The sequence below is a fragment of the Leptinotarsa decemlineata genome, unplaced genomic scaffold (genome assembly GCF_025532065.1).
Source record: "Leptinotarsa decemlineata unplaced genomic scaffold, Ldec_3_MD MMD2_P_RNA_scaffold_11, whole genome shotgun sequence".
In the NCBI taxonomy this organism is placed as follows: Eukaryota; Metazoa; Arthropoda; class Insecta; order Coleoptera; family Chrysomelidae; genus Leptinotarsa; species Leptinotarsa decemlineata.
The window spans coordinates 5552732-5565943 of NW_027412525.1; the positions used below are offsets into that span (position 1 = coordinate 5552732).

Genomic DNA, 13212 nt, shown 5'->3' on the forward strand with positions numbered 1-13212 from the left:
TTTGCTGTGAATTACCTACTGTTCATTATCTTTGACAAAAATTATATCCCGATGAATTCATATTCTTTTAACGAAAAATTAAGATTACGTCATAATGCATTGCATGAATGATATAGATTCGATTTTTTGACGAACTTTCTCCTTATCATAATTTGAATCGCGACCATTAGGTCTTAATAGTGGCCGATATGCAGAAAATCCAATTTATATACATCAATCCTAAGCACAATAATATTTTAAAAGACACTGAAAATTGTAAAGAAAAATTCCCGATATTTCTACAAAAATATAATAGGTATCACTGAAGAAAAACATATCTGGGAATAGAAATATTTAAATTTGAAACAGAGAGCATCGGTCACATTAGACAAAAAGGCGGTTATAATTATGGAGTTTACGTCATACGATTATACTTTTTCATGATAATTTTGACTCCCTGATAAGTCATCTAAAATGGCCCTTTTCAGAAACGATTTGATGGGGATAGTTTCGTAAAATGCTGATAGAGATCAACTTGAATTTTGCCTTATATGCGGATTTGCCATTGCTGAATCTTTAAGCAATAGTTGTAAATCACAGAAAATTTCATAATTGTTGCTATAAACCGAATAACTTTCAATGTTTGCTGTGCAATAAATGTCACAATGATAATCAACAACTGACTTGTAATATTTTTAAATAATATGATCATAAATTATTCGATACTGTATCAAGAACTCAGAATTTTTTTTAATTTCAGAGTTTTGCATTGATTCATTTTATTGAGTAGAATATAATTTTTCATTATTATAAATTATTTACTTTTTATTCTCGTGTAAGGAAAGATCTTGTATGAGTTGAAGTTCATATAATTACCGCTGTTATATAAGCAGAACCTCTTTAAATTTTTATATTTATTTTGAAGTCATGAATTTAAGCTACTTTCGTGATAATTTTGTACTCTATTACAAAATTTTTTGCTCTTCATTCAATGGAGATTCGTGGATTCTGCTAGCTCAACCACACTATTCTTCTGGGTGGGAAAGAAATATATTGAGAATTAAGGGCTCATTTCAGGCTCCTATGACCCCCTATTGCCGACTTTTGATGTGTTGTTTTTCTTTATGTTCAAACAATTACAATATATGGTAATTGTTTGAAAATGTCCTTATAGGACGAAACTGCAGCAACAACATTAGTTACAAATAAAAGTGGTAAAAAAAACATAGAAAGTTTTATTTCTCATATTTCATGATCTCCTACCACGTAGTAACAACGGCTGCACATATCAAAATATTGTAGGGGTCAGACATTTTACGTGGATGAATAGTGGTTTGCTCTATGAAGCTAGCTGGATACGATAGATCAAGCCGTAAATCTTTATGATCACCAAGCAAGGCTTCAACTTGGTACTTCTTCGTTGGTTAGTACCACAACAAGACATCTCCTTGATTGTATTCTTCGACCGTGGTTTTTTGTTTAACATCCATAGACATTGTCTTGTAAACTCGTGTACTTTTTCCACCACTTTCTGATATCCTCGATGAACTCATGCGTTTTCTAGGTGTTATTAGTAGGTCTAATGGTAGTTTCATTTCCTATCCGGTTATCAATATCGACTGATAAAAGCCGGTGGTGTACTTCGCTCCTTTATGCCATAAGAAATATTGAATTGAAGGGGTTACATTTTTAGGAGTGATTAATTTTTTGGGAAAGAAAGTTTTTGGCTTTCTACTACTCCATCTGATACAAAAAAATAGGTGAATGAATGTCATTACGATGTCATCGATGACATAAGCAGATCAAGCTTATTCCGTGACATTCAAAATCGTAATTCATGAATGAAGTGTGTGTATTTTCTATAATGTTATTCAATTTGGTACTGAAGAGCCTTAGGGCAAGTGTCTTAAGGCGAAACATCGGTGTATACCAGTGAGGGTGACAGTGTTCTATGTGAGTACAATTTATTACCATTCATTCAAAGTAGAACTCATGTGAATGATATCTGATTCTTATTCCACAACAAATGTTTGAAATACAAACTGAGTAGAGAAAAGTATCTTCTGTATAATTCAGTGTTCATATAGAAGTATTTGCTTCGAAAGAATTATTTTCTTTCGTGTAATTCAATGTTTATATGAAAGTAGCTGTTTCAGGAGGACTTTCTTTCAGTTTGTATCTGAAAGTTACTTCTTTGCATGATCTACACATTTATGTATGAGTTTCAAATTGATTACTTCCTTCCTGTCTTTGGAAGATTCTCTCATCCCCTTTTTTTGTATCAGATGGAGTAGTAGAAAGCCAGAAACTTTCTTTCCCAAGAAATATTGATACTACCTTTTTCCAATCTTTCTGATCATTCAATTTCTATTTTCACAGGTTCTGTGATCCCTTTCATGCCTTTCATGAACTGTATTGTCGGACTAAACACTTTTCTCATTCTCTCGATCATGCCAACTTCTTGTTGCTAGAAATATTTTAGAAAGTCGACCTTTTCTCCTTTCTCAAGTTGTCTCTTATACTTATTTTTTTTTTACTTTCTTATTATTCCAATTATCTTAACAGAACCTCTTGGTATTCTTCTTTCATTTTCCCTTCCTTTTCTTCCTCTCCTATTATTTCTTGTTATCCCATCGTAATTATCAGTTCTTATATTCACCATATACATGAAATCACTTGAATCTTCTTTCTTCAATACCATTATTTATTCCACCCGTATCGCAAATGTAGATTCTTCAATAATGAAAATAAAATAAATAATAATTTCAAATTATCACGTCCTACTTCAATAACACTTTATAAACTATTGAATTTATTTTACTTATATCAACTATTACTTATGATTCCGTCCTCTCTCTAGAAAATGATTCATTATATGATATTTGAAATTGCTCGTAAATATACCACAATTCGACGCTCAGGTGTATTCTTAAAATACTTCGCGTTCATTGGATAACCCTGACTCATTGTCATGGTGTGGATCTAATGACATCAGGCACGTGATGTTATTAGATTTATTTTAGGCCGGAGCCGGAGGTTTCATTTTTGAGTATCAAAGTATCTTGTATGTGATGGCCGTTTATAGATAATTTTATTAATGTAATGTGAACAAAAAGGTTTTACTTACTTTTCCTTAAAAATGGGCGAAGTGCTACCTGCATGTTTTCCAGATGATCTGATAGTCCGTAGGGACATGTTGGAATTTCCTTAATGACTCCTCCTTCCTGTCCAACGAATTTAGTTGATTTCTTTGGTAGAAAACTTTGAATATTATTACTCTGCTTTACTGCGGTCTCACCAATTACACAATAACAACTCTTGTCTATATCTACATTTCGATACTTTACACTATTACATTTGAAATAAATATTATGGACATTTTTCAGTTTGCTATTTAGAAAATATAGATCACTGGCAAAATATTTCACATCGATTGATATTATATCCTCTTTATTTATTAATTTAGGGGTTTTGAAATATCTCTCTAGAATTGAATCAATTACTGAATTATTTATATCAAAAGGTGAGTTTATCAAGGAAATATTGATTTCATCTGCAAACGTGACATTACTGCAATGAATGTTTAGTAACCGGAGAGGAAATCTGAATCCACTATTTTCCAAGTTGTAATACAAATCATCAGCAACTAGCAAGGTTTCAGTATCATTGCCCTCTGTGGCTGGAACAACATGAACGTATCTGCTGCATCTGTTTTCTTCAGAAAATAATCTGAGAATTTTATCACTTTTATACACATTTTCTTTCTGCACTATAACGATATTATTAACATCATTAAAATTATTATTGGATTTTATAAAATGTCTAATAACTTCATCTGATACAGACTTCAATTTGTATTTAATTTTTCTTTTCACTATCCTATAATACAATATATACATATAAAAGATGAACCAGAATGGATGATACTTAGGATAGATTGTCCTCAAGGTAGAGAAGAGAGCACTAACATAGCGATCGTATTCCAATTTCATTTCTGCTTTGACTATTTCATCTGCAAAAAAGTAGATTTTGTCAAACAAACATATCTATAAAAACTGAAAAAGATCAGGTCAACGCAAAATACCAAACTCAAAAATATTTCTGGCAAGTAACTTCTATAGATTTGTATTCAGAGTAGACTATCGATAGGGCATAAGTGCCAGGGAAAGAACTTTTCGCAAAACTCGATAAACTCAATTTGTTCGTAATCATCTGAGCGATGTCATTCCCCAAATTTTTAATGGGATTAGGGTAGAATTGTGCCACATTGAAAGGACTTTCGGTTGCCTACTCATTGCTTTTTCGCTTTTAAAAATTTGTTCACTCGTTTAGAAGATACGGAGCTTTAAAATGGCAACAATACGTTTTCCCAAGAATGTGAAAATCAAATAGGTTTCATTTGAAAACTTATCATATTATAATCGACTAAATGACATATAATGCAATACAATAATGTAGGTTATCTTTGAATCGTGAATTTTCGAGTACTGCTGAGTGTCACTTTGCATATATTGATTTGCCCTCGCAGATCTTCCAGCGAGTCAGGTAATGTGCCATACACTTCTTTCTTCGTGTGAATTCACAAGAAGTATGAAGGACTCAAGTTGGGTGGCCGCAGAAGTCCTTAGATCTTTACCTCAACGTCAAAGCATGTCATTCAAATTATCAGTTAAATTTTGTTAGTGATGTTGAGGAACACGGCCTTGTTGAAATATCCTTTCGTCTTCTAGATACGCAGAATCTAACTCTACATTAGTAAGAGCTGGGTCAATATCATTTTGGAGTAAATCCAGTTACATGTTACCCGTTGAATTTCCAGAAAAAAAAGGAATAAGTAAAAAATTTACAAAAACACCACCCCATACGATCCACTTGTTATGGTTTTCTATGTGTGTCGAGTGGATAACCCCGAGGTTGTTATCGGCACAGTAATGAACATCGTGAAGAATAAGTATACTGTTCAAAAATAAAGTACACTCGTCCAAGAACACATATTAGAAAGTTACCATAATTTTATGAAATTGAAAGTAGCGATCAAAGTCGTCTTCATTCAGTTTTTCACCAAGCAAATGGACATAACTTGGGTTTCTTTAGTGTTCGCAAACACCGATTCACATCCGTTGCAGTGGCCAATTTTCTTGTAAAGTGTGTTTAATTAGGCTCTTCCTATCTTTAAATTTGTATAAAAATAAGTGTGTGTGAGATATCATCGAAATTTTTTATTCGTTTGAAAGACCTATTGATGCCACAGGGTTCTATTTTGGGACCCTTTTTCTTTGCTTGCTACAAATCTCAACTTGCTAAATGTTTAGAATTTTGTAATATACATTTATATGCAGACGACACCCAGTTGTATTATAGTTTCTCACTGGAAATAATAGATAATGCGTGCACTCAAATTAATAAAGACTTAAAATATACGTGTGATGCACTGTTTAAAACCGTTGGTGTAGTAATGAATATTACTGGAGTTTTATCCCAACACCAAACCGTTATTTTTAACATTTCAGTCACCAAGTGATCATCTTCAAGAGGAAGATTAAACTAAAATATAAATTGTAGTGAATCAAATGTTGTTTTCGGAACGAAAAGCTCTAGAAATGATATTTACAAATCTGTGACAATAGTAGTACCTAGTAAATGATCATGCACTTAAGGTTGTTCCAGAAGTGAAAAACCTAGGCGACATTTTAGATATGGACTTGAAATTCGAAAGTCACGTTAATCAACTTATTAGACATTCATATTATTCGCGTAAAATTATATATGAAAACTGAGATTTCCTACCCATGAAGTTGAAAGTAAATTTGTGTGAATCGTTAGTTCTGTCTATATTCAATTATGCTGATGTTTTGTATGGTCCATGTGTAACCAACCAACTCAAGAAAGAATACAAAAAGTTCAGAATTCCTGCTAACGGTTAATTTTTGGAATTAGTAGACAAAAAATATCACATAAAGTGAAGGATTCTGGCTGGTTAAATATGAACGATAGGTGAGTGTTACATGCTGCAACAAAGTTGCAGCAGTAAAATACGTCTTACTTATACCGGAAAATTACTTTTCGAACTGATGTGGATAATATCAATATGAGGTGTAAAGGCCGACTAACTTCGCCATCTTTTCGCACAGAGAGAAAGAGTTTCAGTAACCAGACATGTGCAATTTATAATGACATTCCCAAGCCCATGAGATGACTTCAAGCGTTGCAATACCGATTTCAAACGACTCTTACTTTCTTTAAACTGTTTACGACCGAATAGCTACCTACCTATTACAAATCTACAAATACTCGTAGTATTGTCAAGATAATTTTTCCTTTTTTGTTCATTCCGTTGCGTACTAGGCGATATTTTTGAGGTTAAGTGAAAGAACAATTGAATGATGACTTGTCATCATGCAAATTGAACTTCTCGTTTTATTTTCATATAACAATTAAATAGTATCTGATCAATTTGCGATTGTTATTCTTATAATTATTATTATATGTGGAATATAACATGGTTCAAATGTCCGCCAGGGCTTCCGCAACGCATCCGAATCGTCCAATTTTCCATGACTCTGGCGCATAAATAAGCATAAATAAATAAGTGTGGTTTATGGCTTATTTGCATACACCTGCGACTCAAGAAAACCGAACAAGAAAAAGTCTAACGGGGTCAAATCGCACGATCTCGGTGGCCTGTTTTACACAACCATCACGTGAAATGACCTTGCCCTCAAATCGCTCGTTCAGAAAATCCAACGTGGCATGAGATGTGTGGCACGTAGCGCAGGTCCTGTTTAAAGCACATGTCGTTAGTGTCCAGATCATTCAATTCCGGCCTAAAGAAGTTGGTAATCATCAACCTATAGTGATCGCCGTTGACAGTGATGGCCTGGCCAACATCGTTCCCAAAAAATAATGAACCGATAACGCACCAGCCCTCAAAATTCACACCAAACAGTTACTTTTTCGGGATGCATTGGACGCTTTTGGATCTCATGTGAATTGGTATCGTCCCAATTGCGTCAATTTTGTTTGTTCACGTACCCATTAATCCAGAAGTGGGCCTCATCGCTGAAGATTATATTTCGATGAAAAATAGGATCAGTTGCCAACTGCTTCAGAGCCTATTCAGCGAACACACGTTGTTGTCTATGGCCGTTTACCTTCAAATCCTGGGTCAGTTGAATTTTGAACGCGGGTGCAGGCCCAAGTCACGACGCAAAATTCGCCAAATTGTGGTTTGCAAAAGGCGAGTTCTCGTTAGCGACGCGAAATCGACTGCCTTGAATTCTCCTGTACACCCTCACCGACAGTGGCGGTGTTTTCGGTAGATATTACGTTTCGTCGACGTACGGGTGTTTATCGATCGTTTACTGAACCAATGGACTGAAATTTATCCACCTCATCGCGACTAGTGCTCTCGGTAAATTGATTATGACGACTGTAAAATGAGCAAAGCGCGTGGTACGTTGCCCGAACAGAACACCTATTTTGATAAATCACTTGTTGTTGAATCCGTCCATGGTGATTTGGCAAAACAGACTAAATAACTAATTTGACAACAATTCAACAAGATGACCGCTATCAATTGTCAAAGTTTAGAAGTCCCTGATGGAAGATCCGTTACTAAGCATTCTATCCCTTATATACTATTGTAACAATACTGCCTACCTATATTGTACCCATCTAGTTTCGCGAAATTTAGCTAAAAATTAGTAATGCAATTAGTGATGTCAGAATGCAAATAACAGCTCATGTACCCAATTTTAACATTCATTATTTTTTAAAATACAGTAAATAATTTCCACCCTTTCCGGAATTGAGTATTCCATTGTTGATTAATATCGAAAGTTGTGAAACAAATTTTTGAATTTCACCATGAATCATAAGACAGGCTATATAACTTAAAGTAAGCAAACTCGATACCCGCCGAATGGCAAAAACTGCAAATGTTCTGAAAGATTTTTTTTCAACACTCAGAATAATAAGTACGATAAGTTTTCATTTGGAATTTTGCATGCTGCAGAAACCGTATGCATTTCAAAGCTCTTTATCTTCCTAACGACTGGATCGAGTTGGAGGGCATGAAAATATAGTAAAAATCATATCATAAATAGACTTTGTATACCTATATGATTGAAATGTTATTTCTGAAGTTTGATTCAACAAGACAGACATCATGTCCGCGTTATACAGGTTGTTTAGGGGGTTGAAAATAGGATGATTTTGTACACATACAAAAAAAATAAAATAAAATATCACTAAAAGCGTATGTGTATATGGGAGATAATTTATTCCTGGAATCAGAAAGTTCCAAGTTGTATAAGGGACACGGACGTATAATGTTCATTCGGTTAAATCAACTTTTCGTGAATAATGATATCTTTATATAATAGGTGTGGGTACAAAGTCAATATTGAATGATATGTTTTTGGGAAAGAAATGTTTTTTTTGTCCCCATCTTGAAACAAAAAAATGTGGGAATCTTTCAAAGAAAGAAAGAAAGCAATCCAATTAAAAAAAAAATGAGTAGTAGTAGTTTGTGCTCAAAACTATTCGAGAAAACAATTTTTTGTATAATTCAGTGTTCATATAAAAGTATTTGTTTCGAAAGTATTTTTCTTTTGTGTAGTTCAATGTTTTTATATGAAAGTAGCTGTTTCAGGAAGGCTTTCTATTCCAGTTTGTGTAACCCGAATTACAGCCAGGATAATATGACAAACATCCAATAAAAGATCTGTTAGAATGATTGTCGTGACACTTGACAGAAATGAATTAGTTGAACGACTTCCAAGCAGCCCAAAACCTACTGTCAATGTGTGCAAATAAAGACATTCATGGAAAAATTGCGTGGCAAGTTATTAGATGCCTTTTGTACATCGGTCACCGATGTAAATTGAAAATAAACCTTGCAGGTCGGCAGAAATGTTTGCGTGTCGGGTCTGCCAGACATAAATCTCGACCAGGTTGATCATTTTCAAGAAAAATAATTACAACCCCCACCCTTTGAGTATAGAAAAATTCCATATTCCTCTTTAAATTGAAATTAACCTTGCAGGTCGGAAAAAATTCTTGCAGGTCGGGTCTTCCAGACCTGAATCTCGACCAGGCTAAATATTTTGACAAAAAAAATCCAACCCCCACCCTTTTAGTATGGAAAAATCCCACATTGAATTGAATTAAAAATAAACCTTGCAGGTCGGATGTTCCAGACATGAATCTTGACCAGGTTGATCATTTTCAACAAAATAAATTACAACCACCACCCTTTGAGTATGGAAAAATTCCACATTCCTCTTTAAATTGAAAATAAACCTTGCAGGTCGGCAGAAATTCTTGTAGGTCGGGTCTCCCAGACATGAATCTCGACCAGGTTAATCATTTTCGACAAAAAAACTTCCAACCTCCACCCTTTTAGTATGGAAAAGTTCCACATTTCTCATTAAATTGAAAATAAACCTGCAGGTCGGCAGAAATTCTTGCAGGTCGGGTCTGCCAGACATAAATCTCGACCAGGTTGATCATTTTCAACAAAAAAAAATACAATCCACACCCTTTGAATATGGAAAAATTCCACATTCATCTTCAAATTGAAAATGAACCTTGCAGGTCAATATAATGAAGAATGTGGATGTTTTCCATACTCAAAGGGTGGGGGTTGGAATTTTTATTGTCGAGTCGAAAATGATCAATCTGGTCGAAATTCATGTCTGGGATACCCGACATGCAAGAATTTCCGCCGACCTACAAAATGTATTTCCAATTTTTTAAGAATTGTGAAACTTTTGGGTGGGGGTTGGAAAATTTTTTTGTCGAAAATGATTACCCTGGTCGAGATTTATGTCTGGCAGACCCGACCGGCAAGCATTTCTACCAACCTGAAAGGTTTATTTTCAATTTGAAGAGGAATGTGGATTTTTTCCATACTCAAAGAGTGGGGGTTGGAATTTTTTTGTTGAAAATGATCAACCTGGTCAAGATTCATGTCTGGGAGTCCCGACCTACAAGAATTTCCGCCGATCTGCCAAATGTATTTCCAATGTTTTAAGAATCGTGAAACTTTTGGGTGGGCGTTGGAAAATATTTCTGTCGAAAATGATTTACCTGGTTGAAGTTCATGTCTGGCAGACCCAAGAATTTCTGTCCTACAAGAATACGAGAGCAATGTCTACTGAGAACAATTTGCTGACCTGCAGACTTGCAAAACAGTTGTACCCCTATTAGTCTGCAATGTTTACATTATTTACATCATTGATGAAGCCCTTTTACTCAGGTCATCCATGTTGAAGAAATGAGACTCAACAAATGGGACACTAATACGACAAGCTTGATAGAAATACAATGTTTTTCTGATTTGCCGAATATTAGAAATACTTACAAAAACGTGGATAAATAGGTACATCGGGAACAAGTCAAATGGCAAAGACAGACGTTGGAAAAATAACAGATGAAATACCCATTATTAATAGAAATCGTATTATATTCAGTAACAAAAACAAGATAGTAAAAACGAAAGTACGATTTTGGCACTCTGTTTTTGTGATTCCTTCTTGATCTTTCAGATGCCTGTTACCGGACGACTAGACATAGCCAGAAACTGAGCACATTCAGTTAGTATAATATTGGATGGAAGTATACATTTAATATTATACCTTACTTATCCTTATAGATGAGTTCAAACCAACTAAAGAACACCATCCGCTTGACTGAACCTATTTTAATTCCAATTAGTATTTTGATAAATTTCAAAAGATCTTTATTTTTTAATCAAAAGTGTTAATTTACTGTATGAAAGAAATTACTCACCGGTATTCATTTTGTCACATTAATTTTCTAAACTAACAAAAACACTAACGAACTTCTCAAAGTATACACTCACAATATCTACCCAAAAAGTGAGGTTATTTATCATTTCTGTACTGTTGGTTAAAGTCTATCTGATATTTCCTTGAAATGTGGTATCAATCGGAGTTGTCACATTTCTACCATCAGAAAAATCAATTGTTTTAGTCTGGAATAAGAGTTCTATCGATAATGAATATAAAATAAACAGCAAGGAATGAAATTATATTATGTGAAAGGTAGGTATGCGTTGAAGTTACATTTTCTATATTGTTTTACTCATCGAACTCTCGAATTGGAATAAATATTTCAATTTGGTTTTTGGTGCAAAATGTAACTCTATCTTTGAGTTCCACAGGTTTCACACTTACTTTTTATAAGAACTAAGATGAAATGTTCTGAAACCATATGTACCTACCTACCTACTAACATTTTTCTTAGAATTTATAGTTGAATATATCAGTAAAAGAATTGAAACTTTCTATGTTTTTACCACTTTCATTTGTAACTACACTAAACTACATACATTAATGTATAAGTTTGAAAATGTCCTTATAGGGCGAAACTGCAGTAACCTTAGTTACTGCAGTGGTAAAGAACATAAAAAGTTTCAGTTCTCATGTTTCATGACGATTTCCTACCACGTAGTAATGGCTACATCCATCAATTTATTGAATATATCAGTGTTTATCAAATTGAACGAGTCAACATGCCTAAAATTGAATCAGTCAACAGACTTCTTCAGGTCGACCAGCATTGATATATTTGAAAAGAGAATTAACCATGTATTATTGAAACGAACAAGAAATGTGGCCATTACTCGTGAGAAAAAAGTTTGTCCTTTTCACATAAATTACTCGAGGGAGTATTGGCCATTTCTCTCGAGTAAAATATATTCTTTTTCTATGACTTTTAACAGGAATATAATACATGATATTCATTTGCATAGAATAATTCGAATCAAAGAAATATACCATTAAATTTCATAACAAGAAGCAACAAAAAAAATTCGAAAATGTTAACTGTATATTTGTTATTTTGTTCAATTGCAAATGAATTGAATACCAAGAAGCAGTTTTAAGTTTCTATATATAGTATAGTATCAAGTAGGCACTAAATTCTCAGAAATATTAATACATTAAAACAAATTTTTTTTTAATCAATTCATATATTGGATAAAATAATATTATATCTAATTGTTCCTTCGCTAATAACTGCTCCCGGTTGATGCGGTTATTTTGAAATAAAAAAAAAACAATTGTTAATTTATGAATTTGCTCATCTTTGATCAGCCTCACCGAAGGTAGTGAGGTATGAATCTGGTCAACTGTGATTCATGCGAAGTTGTGAGATATGGTTTATTTTGCCTACTTACCAAAGAAGAAATGCTCACATTGTTGACGCATTTTTCAATAGTCATAGAAAAAAATTATTTCCGCCGTTGTTTAGTTAAACTTGAAGTCACAAATAGGTACCTATATAGATATTTCAGTATTCAATATGTCGAGATAAATGCCAGTGTCTCTGGAATATTGAGTAGTAACATCGAATTCTAGAACAGAAATCTAATTACATTACTAATATATTTTATTCATACATGGTCAGAATGAATTACCTAGAACTGAGTGATATCACGCTAACGATTGACCCAGGTCGATTATCATGTTTTTTCAGGAAATGAGACATTTGAAAATTAAAGTTTATCAGTTTAAAAGTTCATTATAGATTTTTATTGATCAAATGTTCATTTTTAGTTATTAGAGATTATTGATGATATCAAAAAAGTGTTATTTATGAGTGACATCAATACAACTGTTTTTTTACGGTTAATGACAACGACGACCTTGGAAATGTATTCTGTATCAATAACAATTTGTAAATACTGTAGGTACTTACTACTATAACAAATACTGCAGAGAATTAGGTAGACTTTTTACCAGTTAATGAGCTTTAGCTTATTTTGGACATTATTTTTTTGAAAAGCATAGAAAAAATTAACATGGAAAAATGTTCGTTTATTACAGAAGTAAAACTAGGGGGTAAGTTCTGCGTTATCTACACTATTTCTTATCACTTGGGTTGAAGGTCATCGTTTTTGTGCAGTAACTGATCTTTCAGGAAATACAATTTAATGTACAAACACAGGCAAAAGCAATTACATACATATACAAACATTTACAATGATAGAAGTAAGTATTTCGATTTTTTTTAATAAAATAGAAAACCCTTAAGATAGAATGAAAATCTAAAATGGTTAAAAATTCAAACGTTCATTCTTTCGGGAATCGAAGGTACATATATTGAGTTGTTCAAAATCCTGATAATACTAAAATCGCTGGGAGTCTACTAAAAGTGGCAACAATGGATATCACCACGGCGATGTACTACATGAATTTTGTTGTT

General features: G+C 33.5%; 1 protein-coding gene across 3 annotated transcripts in view; it reads right to left on the reverse strand.

Moving 5' to 3' along the window:
* The window catches only part of Pex6 (peroxisomal biogenesis factor 6), a 32595-nt gene extending 21682 nt beyond the window's left edge, over positions 1-10913 (reverse strand). For all 3 annotated transcript variants that reach the window (XM_074170361.1, XM_074170348.1, XM_074170354.1), the window contains exons 1-2: positions 10774-10913; positions 3107-3991 (exon numbers count right to left, since the gene is read on the reverse strand). In XM_074170361.1, the coding sequence (XP_074026462.1) occupies positions 3107-3991; positions 10774-10783 (895 nt within the window). In that variant the 5' untranslated portion in view covers positions 10784-10913. The remainder of the gene's footprint in view (positions 1-3106; positions 3992-10773) is intronic.
* Between the last annotated feature and the right edge of the window lie 2299 nt (positions 10914-13212).